The 22,833-nt window shown below is 32.8% G+C and overlaps 1 protein-coding gene across 6 annotated transcripts in view; it reads right to left on the reverse strand.

Annotated features, from left to right (window-relative positions):
* The window catches only part of PTPRK (protein tyrosine phosphatase receptor type K), a gene marked incomplete at its 3' end in the record, with an annotated part of 565,453 nt that overhangs the window by 25,895 nt on the left and 516,725 nt on the right, over positions 1-22,833 (reverse strand). For 2 of the 6 annotated variants that reach the window (XM_079716962.1, XM_079716963.1), the window contains exons 14-16: positions 15,955-16,093; positions 7,721-7,881; positions 1,417-1,601 (exon numbers count right to left, since the gene is read on the reverse strand). In XM_079716962.1, the coding sequence (XP_079573088.1) occupies positions 1,417-1,601; positions 7,721-7,881; positions 15,955-16,093 (485 nt within the window). Of the gene's footprint in view, positions 1-1,416; positions 1,602-2,986; positions 3,046-5,868; positions 5,905-7,720; positions 7,882-12,857; positions 12,888-15,954; positions 16,094-22,833 lie in introns of those variants that run through there. The other 4 variants (XM_079716965.1, XM_079716966.1, XM_079716961.1 and 1 more) reach the window with 4 other exon arrangements.

Consider the following 22,833-nt stretch of genomic DNA (forward strand, 5'->3'; position numbering starts at 1 on the left):
GTGAGATGGAACTAGAGGAAGCATCAAAAACTTCAAAACTACTTTTAATGAGCATCTTTCAAAAGTATGCTTCCTTTAGCATTTCTAACAGGGAAAAGAAAACCTGTTTTCTCCCATAATTATTCATTAAATCGTGTGCAATACATCACATTTCAGTTTCTTTGAAGATCGTGGAAAGGACTGAGTCTCTACAAGAGACCATATGGAAATTAAAAAGAGCCACTGTCTCCAAGAATCTTGGAACAGATGAAATTGTTGATTGGTTTAATTACCATATGGAGCAATTTAAAATATGGGTATAGATTTCTTTTTGCAGAAAAACTTAAACTTTGCTCAACACAGGAAATGGGGTCTTCAAAGAGTCAATGGTCTTTGAAGCGAGGTATACAGGAATATACATGTAATGAGAAAAAAAAAAACAAAAAAAAACCAGCTCTGGCAGAATATTGTAATTCCTTGCACTATTTTGTTACCACAGCATAGTGTTTCCTGCATATACCTAAAACCAACATTCAAAATTCAAAAATAATTTTACTCATTCCCAAACTAAGGTATAACAAGTAATCTTAAATAAAAGGTAGTGTTTAGAAGATTCCTTACAAAGTTAGATGTATTTTAGGTGGTCTTTCAAAGTAAAGTACTGCTTGTTCTCTTTTACTTTACATATGTGTGTATAGTGGTGGAGGAACTTTCTTGTACATCCCAGACTGATATTTCTCAGTAATTGAAAAGTGTCAGAGGAACTGTTTCTCTTTTGCTATACTATGTTTATTGGGATGTTTAGTTTAAATCACTTCTTTTGTAGTATAATCTTGGTATTTTGGTTTGAGTAGCAAGGGACAATAAGGATGAAAGAAGAATGTCCCATGTCCTTTTTTGGGCTTCTTTTTGTTGTCTGGATTTTCCGTGCTCTGTTTTTCTTCCCAGCCCCTCTCAACCTATAATCCTCAAAACAAAACTCAGAGTGACAAATAGTATATTTAGGGCACAAAGCTAGATCTTATTTCTCAACAGAGGGTCAACAAGCAAAGAGGCAGAAAAGGATCCACTGCTTAGGTCTTTCAAATAGCAGAACCTGCAATGATACAATGGGACTCAAGGTATCTTTCTATGGATTTTTGAGTGGGTGAAATATAAAGTCTAACAAAGTGGTTTTTAAATAACAGTCAAATAAGTTATGGAATCCAATATTTTTTATTTCTTAAAATGAATTTTGACCCAGATATATCCCCAGGAAGTACCCTTTTCTTTCAATCTATCTATCCCCCTCTCCTCATATGTACACTTGATTGTACATTTACAGAGAAAGGATTAGACAGTCTACAGAGTATTCCTCTGCTTGCTATGTTAAAGCTGTTAAATGGCGCTGGGTATCATGGTTAGAAATGAAATTCAATATAGAATTGAAACTTTCACCTCATATTCCTCTTTGAACCCATAGCTGTCTGATGTCTTCATGAGATTAATGTGCTGCAGTAAGTCGGCTACCCTGATGGCTGGGTGCAGCTGTCCCGTCTGGTAAGGGGATTCTGTCCCCTCACACAGGTAGCGAGGTACATCTAGAAGACGACTGGATTCTGCTGTAGCACTGTGGTTCTCATCTGCCATTTTTCAGATTCCAGAAGATTAAAAAAAAGACAAAGTTACCTTGTTTAATATATATCTATGCAAATAAGATTTTAAGATCTTATGATCTTTCTGATAATAGGAGGAAGGGAAAGAAATATAGTATAGACCTAGGGCAGCACCCCTATAAAGACAAAGTCTTTTACTTCAGCTCAAGGTAGGAGGTCAGCGTATATTATGTGTATATCAGGAAGACAATACATGCTGTGAGATGTAGAGAGAGATACCTGATCCACTTTTAAAAACTATAAGTGGCAGATTTTGCTGAGTTCTGACTTTTTCTTGTACCTGCAGTCAGAGCAGTATAGAGTGGGACCAGAAGATCAAGTTGCCAATTGGAGAGTGTTTTCATTGTTGATTAAATTGAACAAATTCTTTCCCACCCATATCCCAACCTCCCTCTAGGCAACCCATCCCCACAGGGCTGTTCTTCTTGCCCTGTGGCCGTACTATGCCCTTCCACCTCCGGCTTTTTACCACGATACACTCCCAGACTGGGAAACATGAACATTCTACAGAATCAGCCCCTGGGCCCACTACGTCTGCTAGCCAGATTACATGTGTACTTATAGTTGATCTCCATTCCCTTGGTTTATTATTATTGTTGTGTTTTTATTGCTGATACATTTTGACTTTTGTGGCAACTGTATAAATGAAATGGGGGTATGTCTCTGGGGCAAAATATTTAGGTATTTCCTCTGGAATTCTTCCTCGGCCCATCGAGGCTGAGCTACAAAGCACCTGCTTTGTGTTCCCATGGCCTCCTGTTCTCCTACATTCATTTCACTTACAATGTATTTTAATCATTTACTTACTGATCTATTTTCCTCACTAAACTCTCAATACTTAGCATGTAGAGACAGGAGTCATATTTTTCTCTTTATTCTTAGTGCCTGGTGCAAAGCAGTCACTCAATACATATTTCAACGACTCAGTTAGTTAAAAATCCATTAAATCCCTCACGACCCACATTTAAGTATAGGCCCCATCTCAACTGTGTTGTTAGCTTAAAATGAAAAGAAACTCTTAAGTCTCTGTCATAAGAAGGAAGAAAAGAACAAGAACATTTTACCTCTGAAAAATAAATATTATTTTAATGACCACAGTACTAATCATTACAATGAGAAGAAGCATGCTTATAGTTATCACATTTAAACTTACCATGTTAAAAAAAAAAAACAAATGTTTTAAGGGATGTTACTTAAGAAAACATTACACTGCCATACTCATTAACAGAGGAGAAAATACACTCTTAGGGGAACTTTTGTTTTAATGATAATGCATACTGTAGAGAACGATATTTAGTTAACAGTTAAACATATTTCAAGTGCTGGTACATTTGCCTGTTCTATCACCAACTCTACAAATAGGATATGGCAAAAAATGAATTGTTGTCCCCATGATAAACATTTTTTCTTCCTGGAGAAGGAAAAAAAAAAAAAAAAGAACCCCACAATCAGATTTGTATGCTTCTATAATTTAGCTTGATTGCGTTTACTTTACTTTCTCTTATTAGGATGAATGCATTTTTTCTTTTTGAATTTACTTCTAAAACTCTACATTGAACTAAAAAAACGAAAAAAACAAAATTCTGCTGGATTCTGTTGTGACCTAAAAACACCCAAATGAATTAATGCTCTTTACTCTGGTTTCCCACCCCTCTACACACAAACATTTGCTAGCAAACATGATTTATGAGAGTTTCCTATTTTTTCTATGAGACAACACTCAACTGATCTATCTTTGCTAAAATATTGTAATCAATACACTGACACAAAGAATATAAACATCTCCCCAGTAAAATTAAATTCAGAAGCCACCGATTTGGGCACTACCACAGAATATAAAGCTTAGGATGAGAAGTAAAGAGAATAATGTCAGGGAGGCAAAACGCAATGACCCAAGCTGGAATAAGGTAGTCAGTGCGCTGTGAAGCAGCCCCAGAGCGCATGTTGTACCTGCTGGAGCAGTGGAATATTTACATTTGTAAAAGGCTCAGTGAGAAACACAGAATTCACCCATATTCCAAATCTTACATGATTATCAATATGAAGTAGACAGTGCCTTTTGTTTTGCATTAAGCTTTAATACATTAGTACAATGAGCAGTATTTTTTAAAATAATCACACATGAATTATTAATCTCTATACATTTCTACCTCATTAAATTACCTAATAATGTGACTAGAAGTAAGAGTACATGTACTAATCATTATCCTTATCACACATTTATGAATAACTTCAAATATTTCCTTGATGGAAAGGTTTCCTAGAGTTCTTTGTAATACACTTACCAGTTATAGGGACTTTAACCCAATGAAGCAGTAGAACACAAAAAAACAAAAATATGAATCAATACAAAAATTTCTAACTTCTTTTTAAATCAGTAAGCAGATATTAATATCAAGCAATATTTGAAGTGACTTCAAAAATTGCTTTATAAATACAAAATCAACTGGATGCAGAACAACTGTAAACATGGTGATTCCAAGAATGATGAAAAAATGCAACAAATCATTTCTAAATCTGGTATGATTAACGAGCTTTTTAGCTTTTAAGAAGAAATATAAAAAACAAAAAACAATCAGCTTGACTTTCAAAGTGAAATAAAATGCACAATGACTGTTTAAATGAACAGATTCTATAACTCTATTGTGTTAACTCTAGCTTTCCTTAAACAAAAATATCCTCTTTCATGGGGAAAATTATTACAATAATCTTTTAAACTTTATACATTATCTCCTTTTCTTTTTACTAAGCTCTGTGGAAAAGGTATGGTAAGAAATATTATATTATTTTACAGATGGAGAAGCAAAGAAAAAGGTATTTTCATGAGTTCATACTGTGAGTCCACAAGAGGACTGAGACTTAGACCCAATTCTACATGTCCTTGAATATTACTGTAATGAAATTTTAACAGTGAGGTAACTATCTTTTTCCTTGAGTTTTTAGTAACTTAATTGAATTTAACTTATTAGTTTGATGCTGACAGCATTCTACAGCACTCAACAGAAGATGACATTTTCAGAGGCATTTGATGCCTCCCAAAGATCATGATTCCTGCCTCCTTCCTACATGATCAGACCATCCCTTGGGGCAAATTCCCCAGCTCACTTCCCTGCCATTACTGGTGTGGACATCAAAGGGAGAGTGCAATCAGAGACAGATTCTTTTAGAATATATCTTTATATTATAAAATTATAATTTTTATTAATTATTTTAGTGAAAAAGAGGTATATTTTGCTTAACTGAGTTAGTTGTATTGTTCCAACATATTTTAAAAATATAACTAAACATTGAATACATGGATAATAAAAACATGCATAAGCTAATGTTTTATGTTCAAAGAAATTTAAATATAAAACATGAGAACTGGGAATTTTAAGATACATTTATCTGGCAATTTCTACATTTCTCTGGTTAAATCTTAAATATTAGAAGCAGGGGGGTCAAACTGATAAGAACTTGTGAACATACGAGCAAGCTGGCCATGAATCATTGGTGTATAATTAGTCAAGGAATAGAGTACAAATCGAAATGAAACTCATTCTATTCTTAAATACCCCATTGGATTAAACATTATTTTAATTTTAGAGCTGAAAAGGTCTTATTCATCACTAGCAATATCAGTTGTCTTGGATGTTATATAGTGGTAAATCTTGGCTTATTCTAAATTTTTTGAAAGATAATGCTTATGTAAGATGCACATAGAATGCAAAACTCCGTATCAATATTGTAGCAACTTTACCTGCATTTATAAATTCTTAACAAAGACAAAACTACAGCAAATGCACACATTCCTAATGTTTACTTGGAAATGTGTTCTTTAGTTGCTATAAAATTAGGGGGATTTAGAAAATCCCTTTAAATCAGGTAGATTTTTATATATAAACTAATTATTCAGGTAGCACTGGCCCCTGAAATGTGTGCATTTGGGTTCATTCTACTTACTTGCATATATAAACATTAGTTATATATTGGGGGCCCTTATACTTTCACTCCAAATCTAACAGAACCAAAAATGAAAGAATATGTTGTTTTAAAAAAAGCATACCTTACTAATTTGAAATGCACTAGATCTAATTGTGTTGACCACAGTTGCTCTCTTTGATAAAACCAGGACTATATTTTCGAAATCAAACTGCTTCCTGTGCTGTAAATAATTACTGCGTGGACAAAGCTATAACCCATGCAAGGAGGGGTGATCCATGCAAAAAAAGATGACAAAGAATTAGGGCCTCACCTAACACAGCAGTCGGCACAAGTGGATCATTGGGCACTGTAGGAAAACAAAGCTCATGAAGGAACATATTGCCCTAAAGTTGTATTTTATGCTCTTTTTTTCCTTTAAAATAGATTTATCATTTCTTAAGAAATATATCTATTAAACTTTCTTTGATTACTATAACCTGCAAAGGTAAAATTCTCTTTTTCAAAGCTTGGGTTATCTCAAAATACCAGGAAAGGTGCATCTATAATTATATTTCAGTAGTCATTTCAATTTTAAAAGCCAAGAAGATTCAGCATGACATTATAAAGATTATAAAATTAGGGGGGAAAACATGTATTTTAGATTTATCAAGTGTGAGGTACTTAGAGAAGTAATTATCTTATATTCATTCCAAATAAATATTTTTAGTTAACTTGGGGAAATAGATTTAATCCTTTCTCCAAGTTCATAAGTGTATATTTATAGTTATACTGCTAAATTCAAGCCTCCTAATAAGGTACACAGTCAGTAGATAGAAAAGCTTTGGAAGCAAAAATCCTTTCAAATCCTTAACTGATTAATTTTTAAATCAAGTGATTAGAGAGATGATACATCTATATTTTTAACAAAACTTACTTTCAACAATAATAAGATTTTATGTTTTTTCTCTATCATTTATCTTATAGTGAAATGAAAATAAAATAGATCAGAAAAGCTCTATCATTATTAAAACTAAATCCAAAATGACTCATTACAACATTTCTAACTAATAATTTGGTATAGATATATATCAGGGAAAATGATGGCCAATAATTACTAATGGTTTTCACCAAGCTGAACATTTCAGAAAAAAATCCCTTTCTGAAAAGCCATAAATGCATACAACCTACAAATACTTTATTTTCTCAATCTTACCATTCCATATGTTTATAATCTACTAACAATACTTCTATTGTTTACTTCTTTCCTTATACATGGGTTTCCCCAACTGAGGTGAACATACCTCTGGGGTCTGTGACAAAATGCCTCTGTGTACACAAGGCCAAGGATAAACAAAATTTGCCTTCTTCAAGTACCAATTTTACTTGGGGATTTGAAGAGACAGGTAATGTAACTTAAAGCAATAAAATAAAGACAGTGCTATAGAACAAGATATAAAAATCATAGAAAATTTGAAGATAATAATATTGATTGTGAAGCAGTAAACTACTTCAGAGGAAATATTTTAAAAGACAGTATTTTAAAAGATCTGCCTTCATAGATCAACATGAGGAATTCTTAATATGGATGGGTGAATGAGTGGATTTCACCATTCCCTGCCAATCCCTCAATTCAAGTAAACTTCTGGACTTCACGCCAGATACTTAAGAGTATGTAGATTCCTCTTTCCCCTGGTTAACTTTTTATTACTGAAATTCTCCAGGAGTCTATAGAATAATTAAATAGAATAACCTTCCCATGCCAATAACTCCCAGAAAGAATTATGATATTTCTTATCTCAAAAGGAACTTTATCTTACACAAAGGAAGACTCAAATGGCAAAACAATTATAAATAAGCTCTGACATGAACTAATTTTATGTAGGCAATCAAGTATATTTTAACTTAAAGCAATAACATAAGATTTGGTGAGTGGTATATGGATATGTCTTATAACATTGTAATAAAATTCATACAGTTTGAAGTTAAACTAAATCCAATATCAAGACTGAAAATAAGCCTTCTGATAAACTCCATAATATTCTATATCACTTTTTCTCTTTCCAGCTACTTTTCCCATCTCTCTTTCTTATTTCCCCTCACTATTCAAAAGGTAATGTGTTGAATTCAGAGAGACACTAAAGAACTTTAAAAACCTTTGATTAAAATTTTGATGAAGAACTTACATCTTGGACTAAAATTATGTTGGTCCATGAAGGTGATGGAAAGAGGGTCTTCTGCATGCAGAGTGCTCTGATCAGCGTAACTTCGATCCATAGCATTCACCATGTGCGTCATCTCCTGCCGGGTGTTCCCCAGAGCATCTTTGCGTTTTTTAGCAAGTTTGCTGCCAAGACAAATACCAAAGGGAAACCTTAGTGTGAAGCTTGAAGGAGAGTTGACACCAGCAGTAAATAGTTCAGGGAAGCCCGAGGATAAGAATACAGATTTGGTTTAGAAACTCTAAAAACATGTCATAATTTCAGGAATTAAGTTTGACATCCAAACAATATTTGTTGATTGCTATAAAATTGTTTTGTCATATGGATATTTCAACATTCAAGCTGTCAACCCAAACGTCTCATCACTTCTTGTATTTTATCATTAAAGTAAATTATCATAAAGCATGACTATACTTTATTAGAACAGTAAGTAAATACTTCCTTAGTAGAGTTGCTCAAGGAAAACTTAAGCTAATGCTAAATTTTGGTTTTCCTCCTGGGTGATTAACACACTTCAGCAACTTTTAGAAGTTCTTCTGGGGGAATAACATGACTACTTTTTCAAGTTTATTTTACTATAGTCATCCAACTAAAATAGATAAAGAAATCCCATTCTTCACTCTTTGTTCTATTGTTTAGTAAAAATGCAACATGTAGAATTAACATATGTAGCAATATATTTATAACATTAATCCAAACCTAACCTAGAAACTTGTAGAATCAACCGCAGCTAGATATAATGCAAATACTCAGGAATATATGGAAAATTATATACTTTATAAGAAAAGTACTTTAAGTTTGGAAAATGCTATGCAGAGGTATTATGCAAATGATCATAATACTGAATGACAAACATGGTCAAATCCTAAAAATGTGTTTCAGAACCCCATGGCAGAGTACCAACTACAGAATGGCCTTATGAATGCAGCAAGGCAAATGACACAGGGGATTTGGAAATTAGCAGAGTTAGACTTTTGAGCTACTCAAACACTGATATCTTTATCTTACATACCAAGGATGTGAAATACATTCTGGTTCTTTGTGAATGTTACACATGAAACATGCAATTAAAAACCTAAAAAAGGCATATAAAACATTTATCTCACATTAATAAGGCACTCTAAAAAGAAATAAAGAAACTCTAAATGCCTGTAGTAGCCAGATTATGTTTCTAAGTTTATGGCAGCAGTTTACGTTGCTTTGGAAGTATTTTTCAGTTGTTTTAAGAGTAACATTTCTCTGCTGGATTATTAGCTAAGACAAATTCTTCTGATTCTCATGAGTATCTGTACTAGAGTAAATATACTACAAATGCCTAAAAAAAAAAAAGACTCATTTAGTAGTTGTGTTTATGTCCAAAGGCTTTTCCTTTAGAAAATTAATCTGATGATTTGAGAGCTACTCAGGTGTAGGATATTTTTCTTTGAGAATTATAGTATTTGGTCTCAGGGGTACATACCCAACAATACCCAATATATTGGCATAGCAGATCTGATACTTAAGTAAGATAGTCATAAACTAGGCTTTAGGGATGGAAATGGCATTCATGTTTTTAGAAATAATAATAATGATAAGGACAATATTATCAATAAGAAAACAATGACAAAACTGTAACAAGAACTACCACCATCACCATCACTACCACTACACCATCACAACCACTGTCAGCACCACCATCACTACCACTACACCATCACAACCACTGTCAGCACCACCATCACTACCACTACACCATCACAACCACTGTCACCACCGCCATCACTTAGTAGCAATATTTGCTCTATTCACTGAAAGATCTCTTATCTCTTTTATCTAGGTTAGGGGGCAAAAACCCTGTAAAACCCTTACAGGTTTCACACAGGGAATATAAATAGTGCTGCTGCCAGTGATGAGACACCACATGGTAGGGTGGGGACTGCAGAGAACTGGAGAGCAGTTTAGGGGGCAACTTGCCTAAGTGAATATTGGCATTTGATCCCAGAGTTGAGTCTCTCATTTTAAAATTATTTTTAAAGAGAAGTCATGATTCTGAATATTTATGTTAAATTTCCTTATTCTTTAAAGTGGTTCTATTTTTTGAAAGAATGTGTGGGGCAAATTACACATCAGCAGGTCATATGTTAGTCTATAGGCTTCACTTTCCAAACTTACCTCTAGGACATTTCCAAACTTACCTATAGGATATTTGTTCTTTGACCTACAATGTTTTTTACCTCTAGTATCTGGTTAACTTCCATTCTGTCTTGCCTCATCAGGGAGACTTCTCTGACTGAACCCAATACAACCTGTCTCAGGTTAGGTTTCCCTGGTAGGTATTTTTATAGCAACATGTTTTCTGCCTATAATAACACTCATCACATTATTGTGAGTATCCTTTTAATTGTTTTCCCCACTGTATGTTCCATGAAGGGAAGAACCATCTGTATATCCCTAGCACTTAGAGCAGTGTCTGGCATATAGCAAACACTCAATAAATACTTGTTGAATGGATGAATTAGGTCTGGTATATGCTTGGCACTTGTCATTTGTTAACTCAATTAATTCTCAGATCAATGAACTGAAAAAGCCATGAGAATTCTAATTGTATAGATGAGCTCACTCAGGCTCAGACAAGTTAAATAACTTGCCCAAGGTTATTAATCTAATAAGCAGTAAAGAATGACCTGGTTCCAAGGCCTAAGCTCTTATACTATATCCAGTTACTCACTTTTTTTTTTAATTGCCACATTACCAAGTGTACTGTAATATGAAGCACCCACTGCTCTAGGAGTTAAACATTAGTTGTTATAAATTTGAGAATAATATGAATGTAGCACAAATGTTTTGCCATTTTAAAGTTTAAAAAAAATAGTTTAAGAAATAACTTCCAATCTTTGTTTCTTGGATAAGAAGAAAGGATGAATTCATTCCTCAAAAAATTTGAGAGATTGAAGTGGATAAAAATAAGACAACTTGAAATTTGGATTAAAAATAATGTAAAAAATTTGAAGATGGATAGTTCAAGGCAAGTGGAAAAGATGTTTAAATTTTGAGGCTTTACTTTAAAACATAAAATTTAAACATATTTTATGATTGAGGAAAAATAAGAAGTAATGAACTTGTCAAATGCATGACAGGTAGAAGTTTTCATGGCACTGAAGGACTTTTCAGATTCACAAACCTTTGTTAATCGACAAATTATGGGTGAATATATATAACCTTTGTTAATATCTGCCAACTGTATACTATCACCTCAGTTCTTATACCTTAATCCTCACAACAACCCTGTGAGGTAGGCTTTAATTCAGGTTATTACAAAAGAAATAAAAATCAGCATTAGAGTTAAGTGTTTTGATCAAGAACTGACAGTTTACTATGATGATGCCAATGAATTTTAGTTCAAAGATCACACCTGGTTTTCTTTTAAGTTTTACTCTATTTTATTTCTAGTTTTATTTTAAAAATGTCTAATTCATAGTAGCTTCGCTACATCTATTTAAGCAGCTTTAAAAAATATATGTCTGTGGCATTTTTTCTAATTATGATTGATAATGCCAGTAACCCTAAGTATTACAATGACAGTATCAAAACCTACTACATAGTCTAGAATATAGAAATGCTACATATCAACTAAAAAGGCAATCCCATTCTAACATTATAGATAAGTGGATGGCTAATGGTAAGCTTATTGATGTTCTCATAATTAAACATTTATTGATTCCTGCATGTTTGACTCTTTGTCTCTTTCTGAACAACCAGCATATATAATGTACACTTCAGGACAGTTAAGCAAATCATTTTGCAACTCCTTGAGTTTGACAGATGTGCAAATGACTTCCATTATCAAAGCAGCCAACAGCATAAACTTCTGCAGGTGGATATATGGGTGGGCTATAAAGAGGAAAAGTGCTCCATCATTGTATGAAATGGTACATTTAATTACCTTTGGCTTCATCAAACATGATTTAACAAGGATATTATGATTCATCAAAATAAGCTAGGAGTACTGCTAGTTTACACCTGCTTATTTTAGCAGATTTTAAGAAACCAAATGTTTATAATATTTAAAATGTTGGCAGAATTCCGTTATAGTCATTGAGACTCTTACCAAAATTTTTAGTAAAGCTAGCTTAAATTTACCTAGTGAAATAATATTGTGGGATATATGCCCCAAAAGTACTTAATCACCATCCTTAAGTCTCAAAATTTGGTGGATCAGATACTGATCAAGCAAAGACCAAGAAAACTTTGTTGTATCATTCCTTTGGACTGGATGAATACCCTGGAATTTAAACTGAAAATGATTAGTAAAATAGAGCGGACAATACTCGCCTTTGTCATCCAAAGTAGCATTTCATACCTAAGCATAGGAAGAGCTAAAACTTTGGAGGACAAAAGGAGATATGTGACACCTAGGTGTGTTTTGTGTAGGTTGACAGGTTTTCTTCTTCTTTTTTTGGTCTTGGTTTTACAAAATCATTTTCCTATTTAAGTCATAATAAACAAACTCAAAATTTCTTCTCTAAAAAGAATTTTTTATTTCTTTGTCACTGCAACATTATGCTTTTAGCAGCCCAAAAGGTGTTCTGAAGTTATAACCCATCCTGGATTCCTGGAAATATGGAGAGAGATGTTATCACAGTAAGACCTGACCTGATTCACATTCTGTGAAGGCACTTTGAATGTTCTTCTATGAATACATCACTTGGCTCATTTTGTCAAACATAAGTGTTATGTAAAGATAGGTATTAGTGAATTAATTACAAACCCTATCTCTACTTTACCAGATAGTGAAACATCACATTGATAAGGTACAGGTTTGACTTAAGTAAATAAATGATGCTTTAGGCTGTAGACTATGGCTACTTATGGAAAATTGTAAATAAAAATTAAAAGTAGCTGAACATACAGAAATACAATATCCCTTTTTAAAAAGATTAACAAAATAGGTTAATAGGTAAACTTTATAGTTTTAGAGTCCAGGAAAACATATTTTTTGAAATGTCACCAAAATTGCAAACATTCTGTTTTTTGCTTTGGGTTTTATTTATTTTTTTTTTTTGAAAAGGGATACTGCATCTTTAACACATGTAAAGTCATATATCACCCATTTTCTACTTACAGGTAGTAGGAGTAAGAATAGTAGCTCCTCCTGGCAAGCAAATCACAGACAGTGGAAAAAGAGAAGCAATGGTGAATGAAAAGCGTGACTCTGTCACATTCAATAAAGCAGAAAAATGTGCGTTAAAAAATAAAATAAAATAAAATAAAATTCATGTTTTTTTGGTTTATATTTCAATTTGCTCATGCATTGGTTAGATATCTTTTGCCATGCAATTAAACAGATACGCAATAGAAAATAAAATATAAAATACATAATTTGGAAAAAATAACATGCTGACTTTTTTATAGCCAAAAAAATTGAAAAATTAAATGGATTGTGTATTTTCAACATGCAGTTAAGCGTAATATCATCCATTACCATCTAAATGTCATGACAGATGGAACAGCTGTGTATAGAACTTCTACACTAAATTGACTATTTCTTTTTAGATACAAAACATAAAGATCTATTAGGTTAATATAGAATATATGCAGAATGACACCTAAATTTCTATAAATAAGTCATTATATCTTATTAATACACAGGTACATACATATATTATGTGAATATACATATGCACCATACACTATATATGCACAAAGATATTTCTACAGTAGATGTATGTGACCATGATATCACACACAAACATTTACTGTACTGAAGCATAATTTCAAATTTATGTTTGGAATTATTAATGTATTCATGCTGCAAATTTAAAATAATACATAACCAATGAAAAAATGGCATACATTTGGAAATAATTCAACAGTGATTAAATTAAAATGACATTGCGTTTTGAAAGATGCAATATCCCTTTTCTTAGCCTAAAAACTTACTTTATATATACCCTTAGCTGTAGAATTTTACTAAATTAAATTCCAAACCATTTCTTTATACAACAACCAAAAATACACAGATTTTTTTTTTCAACATGAGAAATATACCTACATATACTATTCCCAGTGAGGGATAAAGTCTTGAGAAACTTAACAATTTCCCACAAAAATAAGGAACCAAAGGGCTAAAATAATTTGCTTTTCCATTATTTTTATTATAAATTTGTGTATTAGTATATAATGTAGGGAAACTACATTATATACTAAAATTGTTAACTTTGATACTAACCAATACTGTTATATATCTATGCTTTTGTGTATGTATAATAAACATATTTGTGATTGTCATACACAATATATGTGTGACACACTACATACAACTAAAAGTCATTACAAAGTTTCTTAGGTAAGTAAGGGATTCTTAGCTATATTATACACTAGAAGGTAATATATCTAAACATGTAACTGCATCTATCTATAAAATTGCAACTTTTCTAGTCCTAGAGGTAGTGATGAGGAAGAGAAACAAAAGCCCTAGCATACTTTCTAGTAGAAGACAATCAATTAAAGCATAATTATGAAAACTCAAACATTAAACATTTTAATAGAAAGGCTCATTTATCCAACCATTTAAAATATGAACCAGAAAAAGAATTTGATGCATTAGGCAATTTTAGAGAGCTGTCAGAGCATTTTACCCACACAAAAAAAATCATGCTTAGAGATTGTTTTGGTGTACTTTAGAAAATTTATGTTTCAATTTTTTGGTTATTTTTAAAACAGACGGCCACAGATAAGAAAGGCTACAATAATAAGTGTTTTCAAATAATTAAACAATAAAATCAGTAAGTTTAACCCAATTCTAACTGAGTGAAGACATAACCAGAGGCCATTTTTATGTTTTCATATCCAATCTGAAGTGGCTGAGATAATTTTAACTCTAAAGCAAAGTTTAATTAACTCTCTAAACTGTTTAGTTTAACTCTCCAAATATAAATTTAAACTAAATAGAAACATAGGATCTGAAAGTTATATTCAAAGATTTTATTGATCTTGATTGGCAAATTTGTGTTAGTAAAATACTTAAATCTTCCTGTCTCAAATATGATGTATTTTCCAACCACAGAGGTAGACAGCAGCAAAAAGAGAAAGCACTATTGGGGAAAGCACGTATGTAGCTAATTTAACACAAAACACTACAATGCATACCTAATGTTTCTAATGCAGATGTGTCTTCTCCAACATATATATCTCCAGGGGATAATTGTAAAGAGGCAATACATTAAAATAAACTCTCATGGAATCATTAAACATGTAGTATGAGTCTTATCTATATTATTAATGATTTATTTTGAGTACAAAATAACAATCAAAATAGTACATTATATGATTTAATATAATGTAAGCAACATCTTTTATTATATTCAATATAATTAATGAATGACAAACACTTCTTCTGTACACCAAAGTATTTTAGGACTATACTCTGTAAAGATTTGTTTTTAAATCCTTCCAAATTTTAATATTATTTAAAACATACGATTGGAAAGATTGGAGAGTTGTATTAATTTCTAAAACAATGCCTTACATATAATGACACTTTATGGAATAGGAAAAAGTTCAAGTTATAAAAACTGTATTTGAAATGTTTTCTGGTAGAAGTATACCTTAATCTCCCAAATAGAATTCAATTTAAATTCTTGTAGGTCTTAATATCTTCATATAATTCCAGAAGATGGCGATATTGGTTGATATAGTATAAAAGACTAATGCTCAATTTAAAAAAATTGACTCTTCATATTAAAGTGCTGAAATATTTAGTCAGTGAATATTAATATATAATTTTGTAAAATAACACCCATATTCTTCTTATCTTATTTGTAGCCAACATTTAGAAAAACAGAGTAAGAGTACAAAATAATTCATAGACCATAACCCAAATATCATAATAAACTCTTATTTTGCCATTCGCAATACATAATGCTTCAAAACGTAAGATACGTTAATAACTCAAGCGTTTGAGGAATTTAAATTCATACATTAATTTCAGGGTTAAATTGACAAAAAGTATATTTTATATCCAAAATTAAACTGTAAATAACCAATAAGAATTTATTTACAAAGCATAAGAAACAGACCCAGATGCTGGCAACGTTGTTAAAATTCAATTCTTGTTGTGTGTTCTAATTTAAAAGCACTCAGGGAAACAAAAAAGTGCTTCAAAACTCGTGACAGTGACATATGGTGAGTGGGAGGGACAGAACAAGATCAGGTCTTACCTCTTCTTTACAATTAATATGACAACCAGGAGCAGAAGGACGAACACCAAAATCCCAGCACTGATTCCTGCTATTTTCACCACTCTGTCTGTCTGCTTGGCTGGGTCTGGAATCACTTCTGGTTCTTCTGTTGCTGCTGCTAAATGAATCAGAAAAATAAGTTACTGAAAGCAGCTAACTATCACAGAAAGGAAAATTATTCCCAGCTAAAGCTTACCACAAAAAGACAACTTATTTTATTTGAATAAAGATAACCTGAAAATATAAATACAGTAGCATGCTAAACTCCAGCATGAGAGACTTATGGTAAAGGGAAACTTTTGAAGAGAGATTTTGTTAACATAAAAAAATAAAAACTTAGAAATAACTATCAAAGGGAATGGTGAACTGTTTTTCTCCAAGTATCCTTAAAAGGAAGAACACAGGATTTTTAGCAAATAGTACAGTGGAAAGAGACAGGGTCAAATTTAGAGATTCATTCTTTTATCACTTCATTCAATAATCACTTCTCCACTAAAATGCAAGGTGTTGTGCTTGGGCCTTTAAAGCAGTGTCAACGGCATTTGTCTGGGACACAAAGGGTTAGGTTAAATAAATGCCTAGTTTAAGTGCTGGAGGTGTGAGTTTATGATGTGGTAAAAAAGATTTGAAATAAACAGTTAGTTTGGAGGAAGACAAGAATAAGCAAAGGAAAACAGATTCATTAAGGAATATTTCACATTCTCTTAACAAATAAAAGCCAGGTAATAAACTTGGGAAACAGAACTTTGAGAAGATGAAAATTTTTTTTTTTAATTCTTTGTAATCGCCTCACTTTCTTTCTTTCTCAAAGCCACCACCATCCTCCACATACATACACAATTAATATTATAAATCCTACTCAATTTACAAGCTCCAGTAACCCTTGGAATACATCTCCCTTTTACCTCATTTGCCTTGAAAACTGGCAAGGAAAGCATTATTATCTACATTTTACAGATTAAAAAACCGGAGGCTTAGAGATATAGGACAGATTAGAAATTGCTCAAGAACAGAGACAAAGATCTAACATATCTTCTATCTTCTAAAGCAGCATTTCTCAATGTTTCCAGATCCATGGCCCCTCTTGCTAAGAATCTGTATGACAGAGGACAGGTGATTCTTAGAATTAGGCACATTTGGGAAACTGTCTTAAAGCAGCCATCAGTGTCAAGAGATGATGGCTGAATGAACAAAAAAAGGATCCCTAAATCCAACCTCAGACCTTCCTAATGGATAATTTGATAATTCCCTTTTAAAATTACCCATTTTTCTACATTCCAATCCTTTCTTCTTTAGCTTCTCTCTCTTGGCTTCTTTACCCCCAACCTCTGCTTTCACCTCCAGTTCTGCACATTTAAATATCCGCTTCAGTTTTCCAACCAGCCACAGTTTCCTCCCAAAGGGGATGGACACAAGGTCGTTAACTTTTAATTTTTCCAAGTAGGAAATTAAAAAGAACTAATATATCTAATATCAGTGTCATTTCATAAAATGGCGATTTAAAGGTAAACCAGTAGGAACCATAGTTTGAAGAAAAGTGTTAGAGAGAACACAGTTAACTTTGGAAAATAACTCACTATAACTGTCTTAATTTATCTATTTCAATGGGATAGGATAAAATCCCCATGGACCAGTATTTGGTAACCATAATTCCCAAGAAAGAAAAACAAGCCTTCAGTTTGTTTCTTCTGGTAAGCAAGGGGGTTTTCCTTTCTGACTTGACACTTTCCATTATATCCAGGCTTCAGGGAATTTCCAATCTCAAAGAGAGGTAGTTCAATGCTTACCACATTTCAAACTACATATTATGTCTCAATTCATAAAAACATGCATTAAATATAATGGAGATCTCTTCTTTCCCAAGAGCAACTTTAGAAATACATACATATATCAGTGTGTGTGTATGTATAAATGTATGTGTGTATTTATGTATGTATACATATATATTCAATAAAAACTGGGGGAGTATATTTCAAAGTTGGATATAAAGCTAAAAAGAATATATTTATTGTTTGTAATTCTCAAATTGGATTGGTTTGACACAGTTACTGCTTGAAATAGGGAGACAATGTTTGATGTAGAAATCTCTAGAAAAAACTTTAGGGCATGCAACGAATCATCATTATTCACTATTTAAAGCTTATGCTCATAAGTTTCTGTGCTACATGTGCCTTTCAAAGGGTAACGATAATGATCCCATTGTGATTTTCTGACTTAACTCACAGAATTAAACTTTCTGAAAGTCTTTGTAAGATTATTTCTTGTTCAGTGAGGTAAATATATTTTTAATATAACATTTTAATTCAATTAAACACATGCTATTATGGAATAACTTTACAAAGATATTATGCTGTAAGTAGCATATGTTATATTTCATAAGAATCTTCAGAACTGCTAAGCTCCACCAGAAGCAGACAACCCTCACAATATACACAGGTGCAAAATGGACTATCATCACGAATCATCCAGCCTTAATACTAACTGTGATTAATTATTATATAACAAAAGTGACATGTAGGTGATGGCTAAACAATTTCAAATACAGAAGATGAAGAATTTTTTTAAAGTCTCATTAAATAATATAGATTTGCTAATAAATTAATCTAAACATATTTCCAGAAAAGAAAAGCCAAATCTAAAAGTAAATTTCTGACCAAGGATACTGATAACCTTGCAGGTGTATTCAGGGTGCAAAGTAGTGAAACATTTATAATCTATTATGTAAAACAGTATTACTACTTTAAAGTCATAGAATATATGTACTTGTAAAACAATGGACTTCAACTAATATTTACCAAGGGGTTAAGAAAGAAAAAACACCAAGTTCATTCATTTGAGTTGGGTAAGATTGCTTGTTTGTCATGATTACAACTCTGGTGCAAAAGGGTTGTTTGTCAATGCTTCAAATCATTATAAATCTTGAGCACTGAAGGCTAATCAAATTCTCCAGAAACATATGATTTGGTGGTTGTTTTCCCTTGATTGTGAATCCTCCTCAAAGTCTTTAGCTATGACTTATTATTATTATTATTACTAACAGCATTTTTATTAAATGTCTGTATAAATTTATTACATTAGATACCTTAATCACATGTATTTCTCCCACTTCTTGCCCTGCTAAACCAAGGAACATAAATATCCTATTTAAAATCATTCAACCTTAGAAGATTCATTAATGGAAACACAAGCAGTAGCCCCTAAGTGAGCATTTTCTATTTTCTTCAAAGAGAGCAAAAAGCTATTATAGTGACTGCACCCCTGAGCCCCGTTTATAATTTATGCACGTACACAAAGGCAATGTGGAGCACCTTTTTCAGAAATGCTTTCCTTTGCCATAAATCTTTACCTTTTTTATCTGCCAAAGAATATTCAAAGAGTTCCCAGTGTTCTGAAGCCTAGAGCAGCATAATATTTTGGACAGTGGGAAAAAAACTAAGGCAGTATTTTATTTTTATGGAGCAAATTTATGAGATGCATTTTTTTGGGCAAAAATAGTTAAAGCAACTTTATAAATTGTGTCCTTGCTCCCACTACTTAAAAAGAATTTACCTAAAACATTTAGGTAAAAAATATACAAATACCTAAAAATACATAAATTTAAAAATTAAAATTACATAATAGCTGCAATCATACAAATGCAATCCATCTACGTGATGGATATTAGAGATAGAAGCCTCTAAGTACAATATATTAGGTGATCTCACAGCGGCTTTAGAGACATCATGGCCTGCAAATTCTGCATATTCTCCAGGTATTTCACTAATGCTTTCTTTCCTCTTCAGTTATAATTCTGAAAAATTGTTCACACTCACTTTCCAATCATTACTTAAAATCCTATAATCAGGCTTATGTCTCCCAATGCCACCAACCCACCATCACCACCATCTCTAATGACTTACTGGTTAGTGAGTTCAATGTACAACTTTTCTTATTTCATGCAGCCTCTTGTTAGCATCTGACATTGCTATCCACTCTCCCCTTGAAACACTCCTTTCCTAGGGCTTCCATTACTTGGCCATATCCCAGTTTTCCTATGACTCTAGCTTTTCCTTTCCAGATCTCCTTTGTGAGTCCCTCCCTTGTTTCCCTTAAAACTGGGTGCTGCTTTGAGTTCCTCAGCGACAACTTGAACCTCTTGATACAGTTTTCCATACTTTCTGGCTTGGTAATTTCATCTACTTCTGTCACTTCAGTTGCCATCCATGCTGGTCACCCTCAAATCAATACACAGTAGTCCCCCCTTAACCAGTTTCACCTTCCATAGTTCCAGTTACCTGTGGTAAACTGTGGTCCAAAAATATTAAATGGAAAATTCCAGAAATTAACACTTCATAAAATTTAACTTGCATACTGTTCTGAGTAGCATGATGAAATCTTGCACCATCCCAATCCTTCCCACCCAGAATACCCAACCATCACGTCATCTGCTCCTGACATCCAACCATCGACTTCATCATGGCTCCATGATTCAGGATCACCTGAAGCAGATGATCCTACTTCTGATACATCATTAGAAGGTCAATAGTAGCCTAACACTAGGACACAATGCTTATGTCATTTATCTCACTTCATCTCACCAGGTAGGCATTTTATCATCTCACATCACTGCAAGAAGAAGGGTACATACAATAAGATATTTTGAGAGAGAGAGAGATACCGTATTCACATATCTCTAACTAAGGTCTCCAACCTGAACTGCTGACCCATATAGTCATCTGATTCTTGTTATATGTCCTCACCTCAATGTAGGAAAGTCACCTTCAACACACTATATCCAAATCTGAACTTATAATCTTACCCTCAAACCGGTTCTTCCCCTAGTGTGTCACCTTTCAGAAAATGACACAACTTTCTACAGAGTGTTCAAGCCAGAAACCTGAGCATCATTCTTGAATCCTCCTCTCCTTATCTCTAGGATTAACATATAATTTATCATCCAAACTGCAATGCTTTTGAAAGTAAAGGGGGATACTCTTAATAATTATGACAGGACAAAAGGCAAAAACTAGAATTGTCCTGGGCAAACTGGCATGTATGATCACTTGACCTTTTTTTTCCCATACAATTCGTTGCAAAGTACTACTACTTCCTAAATATCTCCTGTCTCTACTTTTTCCATCCCCACTGCTACCGCCTTAACTCCGGTCAACATCATCCTTCACCCAAATTATACAGCTGCCACCGGTCTTATCTCCCTGACTGAATTCTCTAAGCCTAATCCACATCAAAACCAACATTGTAGCACATAGACTAAGACTGTACCATGTCACTCCACTAATTAGAACCCTCCAACGGCTTCCCACTGCTGTTAAAATAAAGTTCATTAAAGCAGGGACCATGTTTATTTTGCTTACCATTTTATTTCCAGTAGGACCTGGAAAGGAGCAACAGTACATAGTATTGGTTGAATAAATGAAAGAATAAAACTAAACCTGCCTATGGTTGATTGTAATGGCATAAAGAAAATCAGTTGTCTTTTTAAAAAAACACAAGGATATATTTGACCAGACACATATCTTGTTTTTTTGGGTGTTGGCATAAGACGAACTTGGTACATGTATTTCTAAATTGCCTCTAGAAATTTCGACCCCTTCTGCTAGCCATTCCTTCACAAGGCTAACCTTTTCTACCATCTGCCACATGTACCACCAAACCCAAGTGCAGGGAAATTCCAGCATCATGCGAAGTACAGGAGATTTGATATCAGCAAGACTCTATTTTAATTCTTAGTTCCTTCTCTTATTTGCTGTCTGGCAATAGCAAGTTAGCATCTCTTAGAGTTAATATCTCATCAAAAAGTAAAAATAATAACAGTGCCTATGCTATATAGCTTTTAGAAATAGTAAGTGACATAATGATGGGAAATATTTTTTATAAATTGAAATATTTTTTATAAACTTGTAGTGGAAAGCAGAAGTAGATGCTGCTGCCCTGGGTAGAGATGGCCTAGATGTTAGCCCTTTGGGCTCATCATATAAAAATTAAAAATTATGTATAGGGGAACTGACATTACTGAAAAAGTTTTAAAAAAATCTTAGCAGTCTATTGTATAAATATATAATGATGAGTTTTGTAAAGTGCATGTTATTAATTAAATAGTTTGCCGCAGTGGATGTCTAAGCCTTAAGGGCATCTTGAAGCATGCATTATTTAACTCAGTGATTCTTTGAAGTCACTTGCTTCATCATGTCATATGATCTTATGAAACTTGTCTTAGATTATTGGATAAAACACAGGGTCTATCAGAGTTTTATATTGGTGAAAAGGGAAAACAGCTATATGTCACACATTTTCTTTAAATAATAACTAGAATATAATTTTTGTTCTTGTTTAATAAAGATATGGGTATTAACTGAAAATTTCTGATGTGGAAAATAACAGTGCAGAAGTCTATGGAGGCTTTAAACAACTATGAAATTAAAGTATAGATTAATATTACAAATAATTAAACTTAATTTCACACTACTTAAGGCAACTTTTTGTAGTCTTAGATTCTCTGAATTTGTTTTTAAAACCATAGTTCAAAATGCTATATAAAATCCTGAAGGAATAATAGAAATACTTTTTGAAAAACCAAAAGAAATAAGTATCACATTTCAGGAATGTACTTAAAAGTCAAAAACCATGTAAAATATTATTTTTTATTTCACAGTAATTTAATGAAAGGCAAATAATTAATTTTACATATGGATTTTCCATTAAGCTTCCCATTTCAATTTATTTAATTGGGTGAAGTAGAGACTTAGTGTGTTCTCTTACCTCTTAAACACAGTGGAGTCTGTCTACCAAGTTATCTCTGAAATCTGTCCTTAATTCTCCATTCCATCTTCTAACTGCCTCAGATCAAGACCCAGTCAG

The sequence above is a fragment of the Hyperoodon ampullatus genome (assembly GCF_949752795.1).
Source record: "Hyperoodon ampullatus genome assembly, chromosome: 12".
Taxonomy (NCBI): domain Eukaryota; kingdom Metazoa; phylum Chordata; class Mammalia; order Artiodactyla; family Ziphiidae; genus Hyperoodon; species Hyperoodon ampullatus.